This window comes from Mandrillus leucophaeus, unplaced genomic scaffold (assembly GCF_000951045.1).
Source record: "Mandrillus leucophaeus isolate KB7577 unplaced genomic scaffold, Mleu.le_1.0 Scaffold84, whole genome shotgun sequence".
Classification (NCBI taxonomy): domain Eukaryota; kingdom Metazoa; phylum Chordata; class Mammalia; order Primates; family Cercopithecidae; genus Mandrillus; species Mandrillus leucophaeus.
Genome location: NW_012109141.1, coordinates 5229324 through 5241653, shown reverse-complemented (window position 1 = coordinate 5241653; position 12330 = coordinate 5229324). Strand labels below are relative to the sequence as shown.

General features: G+C 36.5%; 1 protein-coding gene across 1 annotated transcript in view; it reads right to left on the bottom strand.

Annotated features, from left to right (window-relative positions):
* Nucleotides 1–12330, bottom strand: part of RTTN (rotatin) — a 202905-nt gene that overhangs the window by 175315 nt on the left and 15260 nt on the right. Inside the window, exons 10-11 of the mRNA XM_011968360.1 lie at nucleotides 10055–10170; nucleotides 287–457 (exon numbers count right to left, since the gene is read on the bottom strand). Of these exons, the coding sequence (XP_011823750.1) occupies nucleotides 287–457; nucleotides 10055–10170 (287 nt within the window). The remainder of the gene's footprint in view (nucleotides 1–286; nucleotides 458–10054; nucleotides 10171–12330) is intronic.

Genomic DNA, 12330 nt, shown 5'->3' with positions numbered 1-12330 from the left:
GAATGAACAAGGAATAAACAAACAAATGTACAGACTGCAGTAAAACATATGCAATAAAAACAACAGCAAGATAAAAAATAATTTCCCATCAAATGTTTTGTCAAAATTGTTCAAAATGTTAGCCATTTCTCAATTTCTACATTTCCCATATAATCTGTTACACTTATTTTGAAAATGGCCTAAAGCACAATACCTTCACACCATGAAAAGAGCAGCAGCAATTTACAACAGAGCATTTATTTAGAATAGTCAGTAAATTCCAAATGAGCGGCATTGCCTGCCTTACCTTTTCAACAGGGAGAAGCATTTGTAGCAATCGAACTGCAAACAGGGAAATGCTGATAAAGGCCATTCTGTGGTGCACAAGCATCACCTCTGGTTGCTCCAAACTGATACTACTTTTATGGTAGCACATGGTTTCTCCAAGGGCTCCCAACACCAGGAGCAGTTTCTCTTTCTGAAAACATTTACACAACACGAAACAGAAGAAAACAACCAATTTTACGGGCCAGTGTACAAAAGCCATGGAGAACAGATTAAAATATTATCATTATCATTAAATAGGAAAAGAAACCAAAACAAAATTTATTCCTCTCTCTGAGAATTACCAATACCTGCTGACATAATTTAAAAAGCACAAAAGAATGATCAACAAACCACCTACATTTTAAAAATACAATAATCTGTAAGTATTTAATATGATGAATCTTAACTAACAATGAATAAGTATAAACAATAAAATACAAAAGGTAAATGAACCATAAATTCCTCCTAGTTTCTAGTGCTTAATTGTTCCAATGTGGAACAATTAACGCATAAACCCCTCGTCAAGTATTTCTTATGCTTACTATACGCCTAACACAGTGGCAGGCATAATGGGAAAAAAAAATGCATTAGTACAAGAGACATGATAATCCCTGTCCTCAAACTGATACCAACATTTCTAAAGAAATGAATCAAGGAAAGTCAAATAATTAAAAAGCAGTTAAATATCAAATTGTATAAACTCTCTTTAGATAAGGTTTCAAGTGGAAAATGTTATGCCATCATAAATTTAAATAATCTACTACTTCAAGAGAAATCGTATCTTTTAAACTAAAAAGGTACACATTAAATATGAAGAAGAACCTACGCATAATAGACTGACTTGTAAGTCACATCAATATAGACAAAGTATATCCCAGATATACTGATATGCCCCCATAAACTAGCGGGTAAAAGGACACCCTCAGTAAGACAGGAAAAAAAAAAAAAAACTGAAGTACTTACTTTAATTTTCCATTGAAAACGTATGAAAATAAGAATGAGAAATACCTGCAAACTAACAACAAAAATCTAATATACCAGAATTTTTTCAATTCAAGGATGACTATACAGGGAACTAAAAGGTATGAGGCCCAAAAATCACAAGCCGTTGGCAAGGATATGGAAAACTTGGAACCCTGGTGCATTGCTGGAGGGAATGTAAAATGGTGCAGCCACTGTGGAAACCATAATGGGCAGTTCCTCAAAAACCACAGAATTATCATATGATCCACTTCTGGGTATATACCCAAAAGAACTGAAAGCAGGGTCTCAAAGAGAGATGTATACACACCCAGGTTAACAGCAGCACCATTCACAACTGCCAAAAGGTGGAAACAATCAAAGTGGCCAATGACCAATAAATGCAGAAACAAAATGTGGTATGTTGTATATACATACAAGAAAAGGAGGCTGGGCACAATGGCTCATGCCTCTAATCTCAGCGCTTTGAGAAGCCGAGGCAGGCACATCACGAGGTCAGGAGTTCAAGACCAGCCTGACCAACATGGTGAAACCCCGTCTCTACCAAAAATACAAAAAGTAGCTGGGCGTGGTGGGACGTGCCTGTAATCCCAGCTACTCAGGAGGCTGAGGCAGGAGAATCACCTGAACCCGGGAGGCAGAGGTTGCAGTGAGCCAAGATTGTACCACTGTACTCCAGCCTGGGCAACAGAGCAAGACTCCATCTCAAAAAAAAAAGAAAAGAAAAGAAAAGAAAAAAAGGGTGTTGAGCATTCAAAAGGAATTAAATTCTGACACATGCTACAACATGGGTAAATCTTTAAAACATAAAATAAAATAAGCCAAATAAGCCAAATACAAAAGTAAAACTACATAACTGAGGCACAATTTATTTTTCAGGGTTACTTGAGGTTTTGTATTTATAGCCATTATGTTTTGTTGCCAATGATGCTTTGAAAACACTATGAGCTATGAACTTGGGATGTCAGTGAGGGCTTTTTTTTTTCTTCCCCAGACTTAGAGTCTCACTGTGTTGCCCAGGCTGGAGGGCAGTGGTGTGATCTTGACTCACTGCAACCTCCGCCTCCCAGGTTCAAGCAATTCTTGTGCCTCAGCCTCCCAAGTAGCTAGGATTACAGGCATGTACCAGCACTCCCGGCTAATTTTTGTATTTTTAGCAGAGGCTGGGTTGCGCCATGTTGGCCAGGCTGGTCTCAAATTCCTGGGCTCAAGAGATCCTCCTGCCTCAGCCTCTCAAAGTGCTGGGATTACAGGCGTGAGCCACTGTGCCTGGCCTCAGTGAGGGCTTTTTGTAGATCTGAATGAACTAAGTTTTAAATTATAAGTAGGATTTGGCCAACCAAATAAAGTAACTTTTTTTTTTTTTTTAATCTGGCGGAGAGTGAGAATGAACCATGAGCCATGACAAAGAGGCGTGGATAGTTCTGATCGGAGATAAAGGATGGGGCTGGTGGTAGATGGAACACAAGCACCTAGAGCATGAAATGTGAGGTGCAGATAGTGGAGAGAGACTGGTGCGATAAATGAGGGTCTGCTGGTAGGCGTTTTTTGACATGGTGCTGAGTAGTCCTGCCTTTCCTCTGAAGGCATGATAATTAAAAGACTTCATAAATAGTGCTTAGTGTCTGATATATAGTGTTTTATTTAAACTACCTTAGTTTAAGTGTTATTCCTGTATGCTTATCTGTTTTACTAATGTCACATTAAAAGTATCTATCACCCACGGGCATAAAAAGCACTACATCTTATTTGATACCCCAAGTGCCTAGCATATATTAATAATAGGCAATCAGGAAATGTGAGTTAAAATAACTGTCTTTGGAATGGTGGCAGCAGCAGGGAAGGTCTATGTAATTAGAGATCCCATTACCCCAGTTATCAATTCACAATCTGGTCCAAATATCCTTAATGAGCCCTTACTGGATACAAAGCCCTTATCTTTGGTTTCTTTCACAATCCTCTTAGCCCATCCTGAAGTCCTATTAACATTCTAGAATTCTACCAACATGCCTTGATGTTGAAGTTACCAGTTCACAGCAGGTCAGATGGGAATATAGAAGCAGTGAGTCATAAAGATGAAAAGACTGCTTTCCAATGACTGCAATGACAGGAATGACACAGAAGAAATGCAGAAAAGAAACAGAATATAGACCTAAGAGTCTAGGTTATCTGGTAGGAGGTGAAGGCTACTTCCTCCTTGCATGCGGAACCTAACTTAGCATGTAAATAAGGAAAAAACAGACCTGATTTGATGATGGAGGACTAGGGGGAATGACACATGACATACTTTAGGTCAGCATAACTAATTTTGGTGAAAATATTTTTTCTTTTATTTACTTGAAGTAATATAAAAGTATTCAATTAAGGGGGGAAACTGAAATTCCCTTCCATGCTGAGTTACAAAGTTCCAGACACGATTGATGCTACTGACATCAGCACTGTGTGGAAACACCTAGAGATTTGATTATATATCCTCAGGTACTTAATTTCTAAATTGATAGCAACATTTATTATTTCGTTCCTTTAATGACTCAACAAAAATACTGCTTCTGTCTTTCTTTTGAAAATTGGCAAAAGTATGAACATTAAGATATTTTGTTTGCTTCTTTTAAAATATAGCCAAAGAAAAGAGACATTTATTCTTTTTAAATAAGTAAAAGTAAATCAAATATAATTTCAAGTACTTCTGTTTTATTTAGCATTTCTAACATACCAACTGGCACTTGTACAACAGAATTAACCTTTAAAGTAAAAATAATTCATTGAATCATAAAGTACCAGCAGCCAAAAGTTAAAAGTGAATGACTAACTTTTACAGATAAATGTTCTGGCCAAGAAAATTTAAGTTAATTTCAGAAACAACTGATAAAGCATTCCTCACACTTCAAAGGAAAAATTTACTTGTAGAAAACCTTCAATATGTGAAAAATCTCCTAAAAGTACTACAAAATAGTGTGATAACCTTAAGGACTAAAGAGACACCAAGATTCAGAACTATTATCTGAAAACTAAAGACTTGAAAATATACCCATTTTAAAACATGCAATTTGTTTCCCTTTTTAAGAGGCTTGCCGGGCGCGGTGGCTCAAGCCTGTAATCCCAGCACTTTCGGAGGCCGAGGTGGGCGGATCACGAGGTCAGGAATTCGAGACCATCCTGGCTAACATGGTGAAACCCCGTCTCTATTAAAAATACAAAAAAATTAGCCGGGCGTGGTGGTGGGCACCTGTAGTCCCAGCTACTCGGGAGTCTGAGGCAGGAGAATGGCGTGAACCCGGGAGGCGGAGCTTGCAGTGAGCCGAGATTGCGACATTGCACTCCAGCCCGGGCGACAGAGCGAGACTGCGAGACTGCGTCTCAAAAAAAAAAAAAAAAAAAGAGGCTCATGTTATGAAAAAAATACAAGTTTGGGTTTCTTTCTTACATGGGTATTGTTACTATGTAAATATCTGTACTTTATGTTCAGACCTCTGTTCACAAGGATTTCAGACAGCCTGTAACAATGTTTTAATTAAATACAGCCCGACTTACATCAAAATAGCATAAAGAGAAAAAAACCTGATAACTGTAAGACTCAATATATACTTTTATGAGTAACAAATTTTGATTCTACTGCCCTGACAAGGCAGCAAAAGGGAAGGGAGGGAGGGAGAGGCGAGGGAAGAAAGGGAGAGGAAGGAAGACCAGACATTAGGAATTCACATTAACAGAAGACACAGAATGCCAAATCTTCAAGGAAGGCAAGGTTATCAGATGACAATTTCAAAATGAAAGATATAAAATGACAAATGATTTATGATATTTTGAAATGTTAAAAAAGATATGGTTTCCAGTTACATGGAGACATACTCTGGTATTCCATAGATCTCTTAAATATTATGTTGTAATATAACATTCCTAAGGCTACTACTGTACACGTGTTGATTACTCATGCAAAATATTACTTATCAAAACATTTCTTGCAAAAAAATAAAATTTAATGCCATATTTTCTAAAATTATCTACTCCACTGAAATACAAACAGCAAAAACCAAGGTATCCTGATCTCTCCACACTTGGAATGATTATTCTAAAGTTGATCCAGAATTTTCACTCTAGATAAATGTACATTTAAGCCCCTAATAACTCACAGATACACCAGTTGCTTAAATGGCCTAATTTAAAAATTTATGTAAAACTTCCAATTCTGGCCATGAAATAATAACAAGGACTTCTCCTGTTCTTCACCAGAAATCAACTAGAAAGTGGCACAGTAGACAGTGCAGGACTATGATGCCACAGAGAAGGAAAATAAGCAATGACAGTCCTACTATACCTGAAAACAATTACTGTACAGCAAACACAGGCAAGAGAAATCCAAAGAGTCTGACAGTCTCAATGACGTTAGGAGACGAAGATGCTTGTGGAAGCTGACATGGTTAGGAATTGTGGGAGAGCTATGCAAAGAAAGAGTTTCAGAGACCTAAACAAGTTTCCATCTAGTCCATGCTGACATTAGGTGGCTTATATTATACGTAGATACTCTGTAAATATAGGCCAAAGATGATTACTGAGATTTAAATTGAACAAGTCCCAGGGCTCACACAAGACAACAAAACTCAATCTTTAGCCAGGCAGAGTAGACAGCATCAATAATCACTTTGAACATTCAATAGAGGTCCCAAGGATCACACCTCAGGAGCAGAGTTTAACCCCAAGCAAAGGTTCTTCTAGATCAGGGTTTCTCAATCTCAACACTTCCTCAAGGTTTTTTGACATCTTGAGCCAAAAAATTCTTATCTGTGGAGAGCTGTTCTGGTTTCTATTTACTAGAAGCCAGTAGCACCATTCCAGGTGTGACAATCAAAAGTGGCTCCCAACATCGCTAAACATCCTCTGGGGAGCAAAATTACCCCCAGTAGAAAACCACTATTTTAGACCCACTCTACCAAATTTTTTAAAGTCTTGAGAAAATGAAACTGCTCTACAAGTAACATAACCTACCTGTCAGCCTCTAACTTCTGGGTTCAAGTGATCCTCCTGCCTCGGCTTTCCAAATAGCTGGAACTATAGGTATGCACCTCCATGCCCAGCTAATGTTACTAATTTTTTAAGAGATAAGGTCTTGCTTTGTTGCCCAGGCTCATCTCAAGCTCCTGGCTTCAAGTAATGCTCCCATGTTGGTCTCCCAAAGTGCTTCCGAACCCTCCCAAAGTGCTTCTAAAAGGGCAAAATAAAAAATCAAGACACTCAGCATAGTAATATTGAAAAGGTCCAGCATCCAATCAGAAATTACTACACATATCAAATATTAAGATCCATAAAGAGAAAACCCAGCCAGAGGACAAGACCCAAAACTGAAATACTCAGACGTAGAAGACCTATACACTGACAACTTCAAAACATTGCAGAGACAAATTAAAGAGCTAAATAAGGCTGGGCACAGTGGCTCATGCCTGTAGTCCCAGCACTCTGGGAGGCCGAGGCAGGTCGATCACTTGAGGTCAGGAGTTCAAGACCAGCCTGGCCAACATGGTGAAACCCTGTCTCTACTAAAAATACAAAAAAATTAGCTGGGCATGGTGGCGCATGCCTGTAATCTCAGCTACTTGGGAGGCTGAAGCTGTAGTGAGAGTCACTTGAACCCAGGAGGCGGACATTGCAGTGAGCCGAGATCATGCCACTGCACTCCAGTCTGGGTGACAGAATGAGACTCCACGTCAAAAAAAAATAAAAATAAAGAGCTAAACAAGTGAAGGCATATATATGGTATTCATGGATCAGAAGACTCAATACTATTAAGATGTCAATTTTTCCTGAATCATCTACAAATTCAACTCAATTCCATTCAAAACCACAACAGGCTTTTTTTTTTTTTTGTAGAAATTGACAAATTTGATTGATGTTGAAAATACAGAGGACCTAAAATAGCCAAAACAACTTTGAAAAACAAGAACAAAGTTGAAGGACTTACATTACCTTATTTCAAGACTTACAGTAAGCTTCACTATAGCTACACTATAGGCCTTCACTATAAGCTACAATAGTTAAGTTAGTTGGATGTTGGCATCATAAGGGAAAACCGAGTCCAGAAGTAAACCCATATAGAGTTAGTTGGTAAGGAATTCAGGAAAGAAAGGATAGGCATTTGAACAAATAGTGCTGAGAAAATAATTGTATACCCATAAAAAAAAAAAAAGTTGATTCCTTACCTTGTACTATATACAAAGATCAACTCAAAATCAAAGATATAAAACCTAAAACATTATGTAATAATTCTAAAAGAAAGCATAGGAAACATTCTTTGTATCCCAGGTTAGGCAAAGATTTGTTAGGTAAAATATCAAAAGTATGATCCATAAAAGAAAAATTAAGAAACTGAACCTCATCAAAATTAAGTATTTCTGCTCTTCAAAAAGCTAAATGATCATCTCAATAGAGACCAAAAAAAGGTTTGGCAAAATACAATAATCATTCACGATCAAAACTTTCAACAAGGCCACCAAATAGACAATCAATACACAAAACTCAATTGTATTTCTATATACTAACAATGAACAACCCAAAAATTTTTTAAATTTTCATTCAGAATGGCATTGAAAAGAATAAAATACTTAAGAATAAGTGTTTTAAAAAGACCTAGACTTGCTCTCTAAAAATTACAAAAGATGCTCAATATCATCAGTCACTAGGGAAATGCAAATTAAAACCCAATAAGATACCACTGCACATCTATCAGAATGCCGTCTCCCCCCGCAAAAAAAAAAGGAAAAAAAAACAACTGCACATAATAGATGTTGAAGATGTGGAACAACTGGAATCTCCACAGGAATGTTATTTGTAATATCTAGAAACAACCCAAATGTCCAACACGTGAATGGATAAACAAATTGTGGCAAGTCCACACAATGTAATACTACTCAGAAATAAAATGAATAAACTACAGTAAGCTGTCACTTAACATATTCAACAGGTTCTTGGAAACTGACTTTAACGAAACAGCGTTACAAGTTCCATGCCATTTAACTAAGTGCTGATGAGAAAAAATAACTGGGTTTGTTAGAAGTCAGTTGGCTTAAAGTCACAGTTTACGAAAACCTATCTATGATGCGAAGGGAGGAACTGCTGTTCTGCTACATAAACAACATGGCTCAGCCGGGCACAGTGGCTCACACCTGTAATCCCAGCACTTTGGGAGGCCGATGTGGGCAGATCACTTGAGGTCATTCTACCATAAAGACACACGCATGTGTATGTTCACTGCAGCACTATTCACAATAGCAAAGACATGGAATCAACCTAAATGCCTGTCAATGGCAGACTGATTAAGGAAAATGTGGTACAAATACACCAATGAATACTATGCAGCCAAAAAATGCATGAGATCATATCCTTTGCAGCAACATGGATGGAGGTGCATTATCCTATGCAAACTAATCCAGGAACAGAAAACCAAATACTGCATATTCTCACTCATAAGTGGGAGCTAAACAATGAGAACACATGGACACAAAGAGGGGAACAACAGACACCAGGGATTACTCGAGGGTGGAGAGCGGGAGGAGGATCAGAAAAATTACCTATCGGGTACTATGCATGTGACCTGGATGACAAAATAATCTGCACACCAAAGCCCCACGACACACAGTTTACCGACATGACAAAGCTGCACATGTACCGCTGACGCCAAACAAGTTTTTTAGAAAAAGAGGACGCCCACTTAAATAAATCTACCCTAGAGACACACCTGTACATTTATGAAACAGCATAAACACATTATTCATTGTACATACTTTATATTAACAACATCCACCAAGAGACTGGGTTAACAAATACACAACGAAGCGTTTGCTACCTATAAAAAAGAATGAGAAAATCTCACGTCTAGATAGATCGGGAATAATCCCCATACCTACTACTCTATGCATGTAAGACGTATTCTTCAGTTACAAAAACGGGGTGCAAAACAGTGTACATAACATACCACCTTTTATGCAGGAAGGGGAGAGGATAGGAATCTACATACTTAGTTGCTTACATTTGCAAAAATAAAATAAAAATAGAAAAAAATAGCCAGAAAATAAAAATGACTACCAATAAGGAAAACATCTTCAAGGTAACTGAATGGGAGGGAGGCATCCCTGAGCTACATTTTCATGAAGAAAAAACAATTCCCAATAGTGAAACAAATGAAAACAAATCTAATTGTATGCTGAATTGGTAACGGTAGCTTTACGGCACAGTATTTTGAGTGTATATCCTTAATGAAATTAGTCTATGTCAAAAAGAACTGCCAGGAAATCTTGAACTTTTTAGTAGAGTTGTTCATAGTAATGTCAATACTGCTGTTCCGAAACTATCTTATGTATGTTTAAGGTCAAAGCTAATAAGTAATTATGCTGATACTGCTAGGAACAAAGACTTTCTACAAGCAAGCGCAAGGATAAGAAATACAAATTTAAAATAAAAAAATAACAATATAAATTCATGATCTTTAAAAATATGTATTTCTTAAATGTTCCTGAAAGGAAAGAATGATATCACAGTAGCTATAACCACTTCTAATGGCCTGGTTTTGGTCTTAATATACCTTCCCCTATTAGCAGTAACCAGAACTTTTGGAAAAATAGGCCTGTTCCAGGCTATTTATACAATAAGCATGGGACATATTGAGTCAAAAAGAAAAAAGATTTTGAACACTAATGAGACAATGAAACCAGCTGAAAAGAACAAAAATCTTTAAAAAAAATGCTATTCTCTATATCCCAAAGAAAACATTGATTCTCACCATATCTATACCAAAAAGGCTGCTGTCATCCCAGATATCTGTTGAAATTGCTTCACCAATAAGTGTCATATCCTCTGCAAGCAATTCCAGAACTCTTATTATCATTTGTCTGCTACCTAGGAATACAAACAGAAAAACGTAAAGGAGAAAAAGTTACTTAACTTTAAAATAATCAGCTGAATATCATATTGCTCAATTTTCTAGTTAGTCATGCTCCAACATTTTCTCTTCTTTTCTAATGTTCTTAGAACTGTAGAGAAATCACAATTTACAATCACATTGAAGGCTTCTGTTCCAGTCACAACACTACTTTACTATATAACAAATCAAATACACTTATAATTGGAAAAGATATTGAAAGTAGCAATAATCTAACAGGTACTGTGAGATAGATCAAAATAATTTTTCAAATTTAGGGACCATCCATGTTACACGTAATATGTGACAAAGCACCAGAAAGATTTAGGAAACATATTCCAATAATTTCTACTTAGTACTAGAAGGCTTGAGTCTTCTCATAAATTAATATTTTCCCACACAGGAGTTGCCTGGGAAGCTAAGCTTGGACTGGAGCAACTAAAGGAATAAATGAACATGCTGACATTTGCTAAAGAAACTTCAAGAAACTCTATTTGCACTCACCTTAAACTCAAAAAATCTTCCCAAAGTCATACCCACCAGAGCAAAGAAAAAAAAAAATCTTCCCAAAGTCACACCACCTTTCTCCACAGAGACAGAATAACAGACTCCATCTCCATTATCCTATGTGAGACGAAGATTCACACTAGACCTTCCCACCCCACATCCCAAAGGTAAAGTTCTAATGAATCAAAGTAAAACAAACTACCAGATTGGAAGGATCTAGATTAATTTTTCTACTAGAACAGCTGGAGCAAATTCTCCTAGAAATCTCTTATGATATTGAACAGTTACAAATCATGCCATAATTTACCACAAAAGGGCAGGAGAACATTTAGAAGTTTTTATGTACCAAGATATAGCTTTATAATTATCAATCTGACTTTTTAAAGCAAATTAAGAAAAGGTTAAATGCAAAATCATTAAAGTCTAAAACTGTTCTTCTCAGCTTACCAGAAAGATAAACATATGTACTTTACGATGCCAAAGTTCAGTTCTTCCTTCATTTCAGATTATTAGTATATGAATTAATACATAGTTCCAGATAGTAGAAGCACTGACTGAGTAAAAAGTATGGGTACACAGTTTTCCTCAGGATAAAAACATTTTAAATGTTTTCCAAATATGTACTTTCCTGCTTCTTTCTCCTCCATCACCTCCAAGTGGCAAAAAATAGACATAGGATTTAAAGAACCATTAACTTGGAATATATATTTTTACTTTGCCAGTATAAAGTAAAAAGGGCAAAACTTTCTTATCTTACTTATATCCTGATGAGTTTATCAAATGCTGAAAATGTATAGATTTTGAGAATAAAAATCATGACTGCTTTCTTTCTAAAACTTTCTTTACCTTGCAAAATGCTAAAGTATTTAAGAGCATGGACTTTAGATTCAGAAGAATCGTGGTTCAAGTCCCTGCTTTTAGCTGTTTGACTTCAGGCAAGTTTCTAAACCACTCTAAAACTCAGCTTCATCACTTGTAAAAATGGAGATAAAATTAGTAACTACCACTATTGGAAGGAAAGAATGGGTTGATATGAAGAGTGCATGAAATAATGAACACAAAACCAAAGTATGAAGGCAGAACCCAGTAGGGACTTAATACATGGTAACTACTGTTTCATTTCTAGACTCAGTAGACATCCGCCATATTGTTATTGCTGTCACCGTTGTTCAGCACAGTTACAATTAAATACCAGTGTATATTTCAGTAAACCTCTTCAAATTTTCCTAGCACATCTGAACAAAAAAGTAATCTGAAAATATTTGTGGGTTTTTTTAAGAATAATTGCCACAAAGGGAAGAATCCAGTTTTGGAGTTTTGTTTTTAACATGTTAAGTGGCTTAAGTAGTAAGAAATGAATGGGAAGAGTGAACAACTGACAGCTATTCAAAAAGTTTCCAAAGAGCAAAAGCCAAAGATTTTTTTATTCTGGTCTATTCATGCCAGTTCACCTTTTATAACTTATTCCAGTTGCTCTATGTTGTCATTGTTCAAATTTAAAATAGCCATATAACCCAAAAAAAAGAAAAAAATAAGATGACAGCAAGAATAAATGCAAAAAAATAAAAATTCTAAAAAAAATAAGCGTGAAAGCCAACAAAAACTCGTAAAATGGAAGGGCTAGCTGAATA